Source organism: Fistularia commersonii, chromosome 16 (assembly GCF_037954325.1).
Source record: "Fistularia commersonii isolate RoL2024-O1a breed Wild chromosome 16, RoL_Fcom_v1.0, whole genome shotgun sequence".
In the NCBI taxonomy this organism is placed as follows: Eukaryota; Metazoa; Chordata; class Actinopteri; order Syngnathiformes; family Fistulariidae; genus Fistularia; species Fistularia commersonii.
The window spans coordinates 15,592,634-15,605,517 of NC_141299.1; the positions used below are offsets into that span (position 1 = coordinate 15,592,634).

The following is a 12,884-nucleotide window of genomic DNA, read 5'->3' on the forward strand; positions in this document are numbered from 1 at the left end:
TTAAAAAAACAAAACAAAACAATCCGCCAGGCTATGCGTTGCTTTTCCTTGTTGTGACTTCCGCCTTTGCCCGCTTCAATTTCAAATCGCATCCGCGAGTTGCAGCTGATTGGCTGGATTCCCGGAAGTGGTTACTTCCTGTTGTGGTGCCCCGCAGAGGGCGGGCAGCGGAGGCTGACGCCAGATGGCAGCATGATCAAAATTATATTACCATCATCTAAACGGTATGTGCCGTTAAATAGTTGTCAATCATAAGTAAAACGTTAGACTTCTTGTATCTAATGCTGCATATGATAGGTCTGATGTTTCATGGACAACTGGTCAACGACTCTGTATTTATGAATGACGCTTACCGAATTTCTGACCGCACATACAAAGGAATAACACTTGATAATTGATTTAATTTAAACATAAATCCTATAAAAAATGAAAAATGGTCGGATTCCACTTACTTACCCTGGTATAAATATTCCCTTTGTGTCACAGTGCATCGACGTGCTTAAATCACTCGAGCATAGAGCATACGATATATTGTAACACCATTTTATTACGGTGGCAAATCAAAGAGCAGTGCAAAATAAAGATCAAGAAAGGTAACCTGTGACTCGATATATTTCTTTTAGCAAATATACATTTTATTTTTCATAATTTATGAAAACATGCATATTAAACACATAACTTGCATTGACATTGTCTCACCTTATTGTCAGTTTGTCATTTTTTCCGACTGTCATGCTTTCGTATGATGTCCATGAGGTTGTTCGTATTGACCAGCGTGCTGTCAGGGCCCATTTTGTTCCTTTGCTTTTCCCTCCTCTGCTGTTCATGGAGATGAGGTGAGTTCAGGAGCTGCGGGGGCAGGATGGATCCCGTAGGTTTGACCCGGTTCACTAAGCTCATGAAGAGACGCTTGTTGTTATTGTTGATAAAAGTGATGGCTGTTCCCCTGTGTCCCAGCCGACCAGCTCTGCCAATCTGAATAACAAGAAACGAGGTTTGTGATGATTTCCCGAACAGCCAAAATATTATCAACATTCATTATGAAAGTAAGGTCCAGAGTGCAAGATGATGTAGGAGGTTTCATTTTACAGCTAACATGCTTTATTAGCATAAAAACAAAAAAAATCAGACGTGCTATTTTGCAATGTAAATTTAGTTCACCGAATTAGAATAATGTTTTCCAAACATACCTGGATAATATGGATTAACTTGGGTATTCTTTTTGTATGAAATATAATGTGAATTACTTTGAGTTTTAGATCTTACCACGGAAGTGGCAAATGTAATTTCAAGATGTTGTTACAGGAGGAAACGCTCTTAAAAGCAGAGTTTCCATGGTGAGATAACACTAAAATATATGCTGGCAATGATGAGCAAAGTAACAAATGCATTTTTAGTAGTAGTAATGTTATTCGAAGACCAGTTTTAAGGGATGGGTGTTTTTTTTGATCATGACTGACGACTATGCACTGCATTCAATATCACAAACTCTGACTAAAATATTTTTACGGTCGAAACTATTACTAACTAGTTACACTTTTGCCAAATACAGTGCGGAAAGAGTAGAAATGAATGTTCTGTCCTTTGCACCACTAACCTGATGGACGTACTCATCCATTGTGTTTGACATATCAAAATTAACCACTAATCTGACGTTGGCCAAGTCCAGTCCTCTGCCGAGCACACCTGTGCTAATGACCACCTCAAAATCACCATCCAAAAGACCCTGAGAAAAGAAAAGTACGACTACTATGAATCTAAATCAGAGAAAAGAACGGACTAAAAATTAAGCATGCTTTTTATCGCGCTCTAGAATTGAGAATTGTCTCCAGCTCACAAAAACACAGTCACTCCAAACAGCTAAAGAACAATTATTTCATAATTAAAAGCGACAAAGCTGTGACCATGTGATATGGTATATGACAGTGAACTGTACCGATCTGTTTCCCATTCTTCTTTCACAAGAAATGAAATTGGCTGTTTCAAAATCTTAGAAATCATTTTCATTTTCAAACATCCCCCACGAACTGTGAAGGCCACAGATGGGTCTCGGGATGCCAATGTGATGACGAGAGATTCCGAGTCCATCGTGATTTAACCCGAAAAAAAAAAAAAAGAGGGAGCAGAACTTGTAAAAGTCCTCTTAATTTAGTGTTCCGAAGAATGCGATTCGGCCACAGTCTGGACAGTAAATACATGGAGCATTGTGCATATTGAGGTTGCTACTAGCCTCACCTTGAGGATGCGGTTGCGTTCCAACTGGCTTTTGTCAGAGTGAATTGCAACAGTATTGAGGCCTGTCACCTTGGCGACTGCTTCGCACAGCAGATCGGCCCCTAGTTTACAGTCGACAAACACCACCACTGGAGGATGGTAAAGCTTACTGTCCTGAAAAGAAACAGAACACATCATAAAATTACATGTAGGACTCCTTTATCAGAGTATTTTGTACACATTAGTATTTGTTTGATGAGAACATGCAATGTGATGCTTTTCCCCAATAACACCTTGCATTTCTTGTTGAATAAGCCTTTCCTCTGACATGTAGTTCCCATTATTCATGCTGTTGTCGAAACAGTATTTCACGAGGATAAGTAAAGCAGACTGTTCCTGTCCTCTGTAAGTGGTACAAGCTATTGCTGGGATTCCTGGAAAAGGGCCATGGCTCGAGGCCCACCTATTTCCTCTAGACAGGGGCCAGAGCTGCAGCGATGGCTGTCTAAATATGGTGGGGGACCGTTCCTTGGTGCCAGTGAAATTCCCACCTCTGTAGCCACCTAATGAAGCATTTCTTCCTATATTCAATGTAACATTGAGATAATAGCCTACTCTCTTCTGTTTATACCAAAGTACTTCTTGTACTCAAGAGTGCAATTAGACTTGGCTATGCGCTGAAAATAAGGAAACTGCAAACCACTAACAGAAAGCCTATTTTTGTAGTGGAATTGTGCTTGCAAGTCGTCTGAACCATTTATATATAGTTTGAAGGCTTGAAGTTGGAACCATACTTGCTGGCAACTCCCATTGGTTGGTAGATGCTGTAATACGCTGCAAGGCAGCAGGGTCGAGATTGCAAGGATGACATTTTTCCTCTATCGTGTGTTGTGTCATTTTTGGTTAAGAGTGAGTTAGTGTGGGAATATTTGCAACAGAAGTGTAGCCAGAAGAGCTGCGAGCTGCAGACAGGCCGTGTCTAAGTCCATGTAAACTGAACAATCAGAGCGTACATGTGCTTTAAGAGCTGGGGCTGCAAACAGCTGTGGCTCACTTAAGCATTACAGACAAAAGGGTGCAGTGAGGTGCCAGATCAATGCATTATTTGAACTCTTTGTTTTTAAATATGGAATCGTCAGAGCCTATTCCTGTAGATGAGTCAAATAAAAGCATGTACTATTACGTGAAAGTAGAGCGACGTCTTGAACATTTTGTCGTCATATACCCAGCCAACCCGGCGTCAAGAAGAGCATGACTTACGTTAAGAATCTCAAACAGCTTCTTCTTCTTGGAAGGCTCTTCTATCCACAACACAATCTGTCTAACATTGGCACAGGGCTGGTTCCTTTCTCCAACGGTAATCCGAACAGGGTCATGAAGCAACTGCGCTGCCAGTTCCTCTGTCCCCTTGGGGATGGTGGCTGATACCAGTAGGGTCTGGTGCACCTTGGGAACTTGCTCTAAAATCTCATGCACCTGCTGCTGAAAGCCCATCTTCAACATAGTGTCAACCTGCATAACACAATATAAAGACGGGTAAGGGCGTGCTTCCTTATAGGAACAAGATTAACAAGTACCAACCTTGTGAAGAGAAATCGGTAACATCTTTTGACATGAACACACCCGGTCCGGTAGCTCGACAAAATTTTACAACAAAAAAAGGTAGGCTGACAACACATGTCCGCTTTTCCGACCAGCTTCATAACAACCGTCTCTTATCAATTTGGAGGGTGTGGATAAGAAGCGACCGCCTTCTGAGATGAGCAGAACACAAAAGCCCAGTTCGGGTCAGTTAGGTACCTCATCAACCACGACAATCTTCACTTTATCCAGCAGCACAGCTTTCTGCTTCATTAACTCTAGAAGACGCCCAGGAGTGGCTATGATGATCTGGAGAGAAATAAATATAACAAGGACACAAAGAAGCCAGCAGATGAGAAAAAGAATTCTGGAAGACAAGATTTTTTTTTTTTTTTTTATGTAAAACTAGCAAAGTACTTTGATGCTTCTCTTGAGACGGTGCTGTTGTGGGGGAAGCGGCATGCCACCGACGAGCAGGGCGGTTCTCATGTTGGGGAGGCCGATCACCAGCTCTTTGGCCTGCCTCTCTATCTGAATGGCCAGCTCCCTGGTGGGGGTCAGGACAAGAGCAACCGGACTGTGCAAACTCTTTGTCGATTTCTAAAATTTACGAAAGAAAAAAAAAAAAAAAAAAAGGACAAGGAGAGTCTCACTGAAAATGTTGGCAAAAGCTATAATTTGAAGGAAAGTAAAATGGGATGTAATTTAATGATCCCATGCTTGGTGAATTGTTTATATGTGTACTTAGGTGATTGGCATTCGTAAACTGGTACTTGCATCATTCAAAACAGCAATTACTTTTTTAATACATACTCCTTGTACATATTTAAATGTATTATATGGACAAAAACATGCCAAAGCAATGTCTACCAATGTATGCATGGGTTGAAAATGTTCAATGTACAGCTGTGAACGACATGGAAACGACAACAGGATAGTGTTTACTTGTGATTGAAATGGTTTACTACACCTCAAGAGCTCTGATCACAACAGGTAAGAGGAACGCCACAGTCTTCCCCGACCCCGTGTCGGCACTGGCGATAACGTCCCTGCAGCTGAGACCGACAGGGACCATTTGCATCTGTACCGGCGTTGGACTTTCATAGTTCGCTGCCTTCAAGTTGCCATTCAGCGTGGCGGGGAAACCGCAGTGTTCAAAATCAACGATTGGCCTCCTCACGTCCCTCCCTTGGGTTTCAATGCCCAGGTCTTGTTTAATCCTCTCCACCTGATCGTCTGTTAAACCTGCTATAAATGGATCTTCCGTGTAGGTATACTGTACTTCACACTCTTTTAAAGCATCAGCATCGACGACGGCGCGTTGAGGTTGAGATGTCCTGTCATTGTCATTTATGACGTCCTGATTCAAAATATCTGCTCCAGTGCCCAAACCCATTTTGGCCAAGTGGTTGGCTTTGCATTCAAGACTACACACGTCATTGTCGGTGCTGTCACAAATGTACTCCCCATAGCGTCCACACATTACACACACAGGTTCCCCAGGCTGTGGCCATCTCTGAGTCTTCTTGAATGATTTCACAGGTTCTTCCTCTTCCTCAGAATCACCTGAGGGTGACTCAAGTTCTTCCTTGTGTGATGGGATTCCTTCTGTCTCACGTTGTGTTTCTGTTGCTTTACGTGCTTCCTCGTCGGGAGGAGATGTCTCTGCACCACCCTCCGGATCCTGCAGCTCCTCGTCCACCTTGCATTTCTTCGGCATCATTCGGTTAGAGCCATCGCTGGGTCTCTTCACACTCAGCGCTCTCGGCATAAACATATTGTTGACTAAATCTGGTTGCCTGTAGGGGGGGGAAGCAAAGTTATTCGTCTTTTACTTAGTAATTTGTCGTTTACACTGTAACAGTATCATGATTATTCCGCTTGTTCCGATCAAGTAAACATAACTTACATGTACTCTGAAGATCAACTATTTCTTGACGCGTCCAAAACATTGACCGGCGCAGACTGATGACGTATAGCGTGTTGCGTGTCGGGAATTGTAGTCCTTTTATATTATTATTTTATTTTTAATTTTTTTTTAATTAATTCAATTTTTGAATTTCTGCCCGTTTGTATATGTTATAAGCATTAGTCGCAATGTTTTTATTTTGTGAATTATTCCGTGTGCACAGACCCATCTGATCAAACAGCTTCAATTGTGTTTAGTATGTGTTTTTTTTCAGCGATTTCAGGGCGGATCTCGTTTTTGGCGGTAGGGTGTGGTTTTATGTGGAACGTCCAACACTTTTAAGACCGATATGAAACACAGCACATTTAACAGCAGACTCCGGCAAAAGAGTGCTGAAATAGTTTCATGTTTTGATATTCCTTGCTTTGTGTCCTCGCTAATTGCAAGCAGACCGTTCTATTCTCGTGTTACGTTCACTGCTGTTGTAAATGGAATTTATTTATTGACAAGTCACGCACTAGGCTAAATTTATTATCTAATTCTATTATTCCCACTTCCCGAAGCATAATATTATTAAAATGGCTTCTCTTTTTTTGTAGTGCTTTAAAACACACGTAATTTGTTTGCGAAAATCACGACCAGGCTATTAGGTAGCATAGACGTACCAAAAAAAAAAAAAAAAAAGTAAAAAAACAAAGGAAAGTACCAGTTTCATAAAAATTATACTGATAGATAATATTTATAAAGTATTAATTTATAATTAACACCTCGTACGTTGTCAAGTTGTTTTACTATTCTGAAATAAATCCTAACATTCCCAGCGGCATTTGAAAGTATCCACGGCGCATGCGCAATGCAGGTAAACTGCACCACGGCAGTGACTGAGAGGAGAATACGAAATACACACTATTGGTACACCACACAAGAAAACATGGATATGAATAAGAATCCCTCTCTACTTCCACGGGACACAAACAACGGGAACATTTTTGTTTTTCTCTTCAAGTGACCAGCCGTTATTGTTCTGAAAAATCCAAGGCAAGATCCACAGTTTTGGTGCGAAGGGATCCCTGACAGAGAGAGGGAGAATGGATGAAAAACACCGAGACTAACGATTCATTGTGTCACCGAGACAGAACACGGTGACTGACCGGAATCAACGCTGCTTTCCATCACTGAGTCACTGTCGGGATCTTCTGCGACATAAAAAAAAACCAAAAACAACACTTATTTCACGGCCGGATAGTGTGTCCTTCCCAATTCCTGCAGTGGGATGCCTTTTCGTTTGGTTGCTGCACGGCGTTGAAGAATAACTTTCGAATTCGTGGAAATATGGGTGAAGTTCAGGACGTGAGAGACGCGAAGAGGATCGCCGCTCCTGCAGTCAAGTCTTTCGAGCACTATGACTTCTCCCGGGCCAAAATGTGTTGCAGTCTCAGATGGCTTCTGGCCAAAGCATATGGGACAGGTAGGTGAATTTGTACACTTCAATAATTACACACTAATACACAGATTGCATCAACCCGCATCACCTTCTGGGAACGAATGAAGCCTATTTCCAGTCACAAATGAATGTGATGTCCTCAAGGATATCTCTTCTCAGGTAAATGTAGGTAGAAAAGCATCTCACCTTGAAATTCTCTTCTGGCTTTTCATTGCGAACAAAATGGTTTTTAATTTCATTCAGGATGAATGTTCTGTGCGTGTCTGTTCAATTTATCAGTTAAAGCAAAAATCAATTTTGTGTTTTCGAGGCCCCGATGTTGCTTTGAGAAATTGAAAATCTGAAATTGCTTTGTGAATATTGTTCCCCCTCCCTCCCCCCATTGTTGCAGGAGCAAAGGTACAGTTTGTAATCTATTACCTCCAACCCCCCAAGCCATCCGTCAGAAGGAAACACAATTAACTTATAATATCAGGGGTTAATCCCTCAGACTCACCAAAAGCATTGTGACTTCACTCTCACAGGGTTTTTAACAACATAAGTTGTTTTTTTTTTTTTTTCTATTCCCAATACAATATTTCCAAGATTTAACAGAGGTGCTTGTGGTGTGTTGTGGTTTGAGGTCTGTTTGATCACGGCTCCGCTTGCTCACAACCTTGAAGGTTATAACTAAAACATATCAGATATCTGCACATTTCCCCCAACAGAACAGAAATGATATCCAAAGCCTCGACCTTTATTTGTAATTGCTTTACCGAGGAATAGAATCGCACTTCTTCATCTTCAGGGAAGATATCGAAGTAGTCCATTTCACTGGGATAGTTTGCAAAACGAGTGAACCAGGACACAGGCTGTTGAAAAGTGGAACGCTGTAGTTTGTGTGCCTTGCTCAATGGCAGTTCTTCAGCTGAGCAAACGTAGGATGCCATTCCCCCACTCGATCTCCTAGCAGTGAGCCGTACAACCGCTGTTATGAACAGGAAACAAGTTCATTCCCTAAATCTGCACTAAAGCAACATAGAAGCCTTCCTTTCCGTGAACACACGTCTGCAGGTGTTCTCCACATCACAAGAAACACCTGTAGACTAATCACAGCTTTTCATGCTGATTCCTTTCTTCTGTTTTCGTTAAAACAGTCATCATCTTGGCCAAGAACGACAGCCAGCAGTTCAAACTTGAAACTGAATAAATCACTGATTCTTTTCTTTTTATAAACATAAAAAAAATGATTGAAACATTTTTTTTTTTTTGTTATGGAATTTTCAAAAAGCAGGATCCCGAAATTTAACACGACCAATCTCCTGTTTGGCAGAGACGATAATTCCATGCTTTTCTCAGTGCCCAGGTCTGTGCGTGTCACAATGTATTATTCTTTAATCAGTCACATGGTTTTACCCGTTAAAATCAACTCTGTCACTCCTAAAAACTGATTCTAACCTCGCTGCCTCAAAAATGGCTAATCTGATTCTGTTTGTGCAATGTAATGGTATTTATCCGTCGTTGCTGCAAAGCACCTTATGCCTTTGCCACTGCGTTGTAATACCCTTAAAAACACGAGATTCCTCGCAGATCCTCTGTGTATCTTCCATCAAGATGGAATTAAATAGGCTGATTCCAAAAATACAGGCCTCCAGAGGATAGAGGGGGGGAAGAGAGAACAGGCTTGTATCCAGAACTCAGCCTACGCAGCCCTGAATACTCAACTTGCATCTCCTTCATCACATTGACGCAGTAGCGCGTGTAGAATATGCATCGCCGTCAAATCTGCAACACAGATTTTTTTTTTTTTTTTTTACATTTATTCATTCTCAGCTGTAATTCACGATAGGACCGGAGAAGATCCTAACCCCCCTTCTTAATTAAATTTAGAACCAGTGTGGGAAAATAACAGTCTGACCCCCCCCCCCCCCCCCCATGCCCCTACCAAGAAATTTGTTAGAGATAAATCTTGCTTTTGTCTCATTGCCTGAGATTTAAAACTAAAACATGGCCCTTCATCAGCAGCCGGTCTTCACCTCAAGAAATGCATCTTCATCGGTGGTGGTGAAGAGAAACCATTGGCTGGCAGACAAATTCATAATTTGACTATTAGTTTTGGCCCACAATAGCATAAGTCTTCCATCCCTAGTACTTAAAACAGGAGCAAAAATATATCTAAAAATATATGTATTTCTATATCTTTCAAAGGACCTGCAAACAAGTCAGATTTTTGTTTTGGATCTTCTTTGGATTCGTCCACATTTTCTTTTCTTTCTTCACTTGGGGATCTGCATTGATTAAAAGTGATCATTTGATTGCCATCAGATGAGATATGGAACCACTCCTTTTGAATTGAAATCACATTTTTGTGATCTGATTGGGTGTCAGTAAAATAATTTGCGCAATGGCATGATCTACTAATTCAATGAATATCACGTGTTTTTTTTTTTTTGTGGAAGGCATTCAAGCTGTACACAAGCTGTATCCCGTTTCTGATTTTGTATTTTACGCAGGCCAATAGGTTGCAGTCTTCGTACACAAAAGAGTCCTAATGGATCATTGAAAGCCGAAAATAGGAATTTGATGAATAGATGATTTCAATTACACAAATAAAGGCTGCTGTTAGGGGAGGCTTTTGAAACAGGACAGGCTTTTCTTGCCGGATATGACACATTCTGCGTTAAAATGCTGCCCGAGGAGAGCTCTGTCCCCAAATTGGGGCACAGCTGAAGCATTGCACACAGTTTTGCATGTCAGATTTATATTTTTTATAACAGGAACGACATCTATTCAAATCTAAATACAGGGAATATATCGATACAGCCGGGTCTGGAACTTGGCATTAAATGAATAATTTCTACCACATTACTACCAACATTTGTATGGGTTGTTGTCCGGCACTGAATAATATTCAAAAAGCAGTTAAACTGTGATATATTCTTAAGAACAAAAGCGATTAAACAAGAGTAAAGACACACCTGAAGATTGGGGTATCAAGAATCCTTATATTTGCACAAAAAAATTGAACAAACAGTGCTGTAAAGAAGTCAAACTGATAGTTTGGCTTGCCATATTAACGCAACAGCAAGCCGAAGCATGATTATATCAACATTTACATCATCTCCCACTGCTTTAACCTTGATGAGCTTTGCATGCAAAGTGGGTTTGATGTAGTTTAATGTTTCACACAGCTGTGGCGTCTCATTTGGAAATAGTTTCCCCCACACTGTCTCATCTGTTGTGAGGATATTGTACAGCGGCTTCCTTATATCTAAAATATATATATATATATTTTAAATGTATTCATTTTTTATTATGGGGTGAGGACTGCTTTCAAATGCAAACAGTGATAGGAAATGTAACAAGAAATTATTGTTATATTTATCTAAACGAAAAAAAGGATTACATTTTCTTAACTGGCAGTGTACTTGTGTGATAAAAACATACAAACACGAGTTCTGTGTCGCTGATATACAGATATCCTCTCTCTTTGATCAGACAGCAGAGGGGTGTTCCCAGGGAGCTGCTAGATGCAGACTAGATGAATCGATTGGATTTCACTCCTACCTCAGTTGCTATAGCAACAGTAAGGTCTATCCACACATCTGATATTGTCAAGGCATGACAGTGAAAAACAAACTGAATAGACTAAAATGATAAATACTTGGTAAAGCCATTCTTCCTTTAAAAATGGGTCAAGAATAAGTGTTCAGTTTATCCCTGCTAGTCCTGAAGAATCAATATGATTTGAATACCATCTGCACAAAATGATTTAGAGGTTTAAAAATCAATTACATGTACGGATGCTCCAAATTTTCACAAATATTTGCACACATCTTTCTGTTTTGTTTTTGTGAAGCTGCACAGCTATAATGATATTTCTACACAGTTTTGCACATCAGGTTCGTAGTTTCAAAAGTCTGAGAAACGGGACTCCTGCTGTGGATACCCTTTGATTCATTTCCTCCATGATTGTCATATTGTTGTTTTTTTTTTTTTTTTGTTTTTAAATGGTTTCCTTTGTGTATACAGAAATAAGAAATAATTTCAAAAGTTACATAACGCAAATTTTTTGCCATTTTGACTTCTTTGACAGCAGGAGCTTGATGGTGTGAGGATGAGCATGGGGGGATTCAGCCCTGACAAAATAAGATAGGATTAATCCCATGGCAAGGAAATTCAATTCTCACAGCAGCATAACATGGTAGAAAAGTGTGCAAATAGTAATAAGAGCATTAATATGCAAATAAGTGATGTCGATACAATAGAGTACAACATAAACAGAATTCAATATGTAAAAATAAATAAGAAATACCCGGTGCACTAAGTGATTATAGAAAATACAGGTGAACAGTGGGAGATTTAGGTAGTTAAAATGAAATGATAATGAGTAAAGTGTCCTGAAAATGTATACATATTGCATGGATGGGAGTTGGAGGTAAAAATACAAAAAAAAAAAAAAAAAAATTGTGACAATCAGCAAAAAGTGTTTTTCCTCTGGTAGCCATGATACACCGCGTACACGGTTCCGCTGTGTAAGCGATGCAACCATGTTGAAATAGGGGTTTGGTGCACTTTAAGACATATTAGCCGAAGCCAAGACACATATATAAATACATATGCACACACACATACACACACACACCAGTTAACAGTGTTGCATAGATACAGCCCCATCTGATTTTATTCACAATTCCTACACTGTATTGAACAATATGGGCATCAGCACATTAATTATTGGCCTTGTTTTGGTTTATTGTCAAAATAGAAATATATCATTTAAAATAAAAAAAATGTGCTTTACAAAAATACAGAACATCCCAAATAAGTGCAAATGAGACCTGTTCTTAAAAAGGTTTTTAAATTATCCTCAAATGGCGTAATATTGGTGTCAAATCATTTTACTGAGTTTTTTGCAGATTGTAGGCGCCAGAAATATGTTATCAAGTGTATGCTTTTTTTTTTTTTTAGTATGGCAGGGTTTACACATAGGTCACTACTTGTCTGCTAAACCAACACATTTTATTCAACCCTCAGCCAAACACTGTTTTCAGATTCAATCTGCTTAACACTCCATTTAGTTGATACAAAGCACATGTGGATATTTAGCTGTTTAGCGCTTTTTTTCTCTTTTTAATTTAAAACATTCCTTGTGGGGAACAGGATGAAGGCAGGGCAGCTTTGTAATTTAGAATATGAACGGAGGAATGCGTTGTGTTTTCATGTCCCAATTCAATATTGAATAATGATATTTTCCTTTAATACACTAGGTTGGATTAAGAATATTATTATTGCCACCTTGCTGATTGTGTAGATGTAGGGAGTTTATTTTTTTTGTAATTTTGGCTTTATGCATATGCCACAAATGACAGAAGAAAAAAAAAAAAACGTTTGTGTTGAGCGGCCCAGAAAGGTACTTATTCTTTTCTTTTTCTGCCCTTTCTCACACAGACAGTATTCCAGCAGATTTGAAAGACCCTTTCTACACAGACCAGTATGAGCAGGAGCACCTCAAACCTCCGGTGGCCAGCCTCCTGCTATCTGCAGACCTTTACTGCAGGGCTGGAAGCCTCATCCTGAAGAGCGACACCTCAAAGCCCCTGCTGGGACACGATGCCGTCATCCAGGCTCTGGCACAAAGAGGACTTTATGTCACTGACCAGGAGAGGCTTGTCACAGAGAGGGATCTTCGGAAGAGGCCTCTGCAAATGGTACGAAAGACTCGTTTTAATTTGTAATAAATTGGATATATTGTGA

General features: G+C 40.1%; 2 protein-coding genes across 8 annotated transcripts in view; one reads left to right on the plus strand and one right to left on the minus strand.

Moving 5' to 3' along the window:
- Nucleotides 1-613: 613 nt before the first annotated feature.
- Nucleotides 614-5,766, minus strand: ddx59 (DEAD (Asp-Glu-Ala-Asp) box polypeptide 59). The gene is made up of 8 exons (XM_086162124.1): nucleotides 5,705-5,766; nucleotides 4,766-5,594; nucleotides 4,213-4,395; nucleotides 4,015-4,104; nucleotides 3,475-3,726; nucleotides 2,236-2,388; nucleotides 1,598-1,726; nucleotides 614-975 (listed from the first exon to the last, which is right to left on the minus strand). Coding segments are annotated over exons 1-8 (1,899 nt in total). The 5' UTR covers nucleotides 5,707-5,766; the 3' UTR covers nucleotides 614-714.
- Nucleotides 5,767-6,327: 561 nt separating this feature from the next.
- Nucleotides 6,328-12,884, plus strand: part of camsap2a (calmodulin regulated spectrin-associated protein family, member 2a) — a 45,730-nt gene continuing 39,173 nt past the window's right edge. For all 7 annotated transcript variants that reach the window (XM_086161221.1, XM_086161225.1, XM_086161222.1 and 4 more), the window contains exons 1-2: nucleotides 6,328-7,172; nucleotides 12,579-12,838. In XM_086161221.1, coding sequence (XP_086017347.1) covers nucleotides 7,037-7,172; nucleotides 12,579-12,838 — 396 coding nt within the window. In that variant the 5' untranslated portion in view covers nucleotides 6,328-7,036. The remainder of the gene's footprint in view (nucleotides 7,173-12,578; nucleotides 12,839-12,884) is intronic.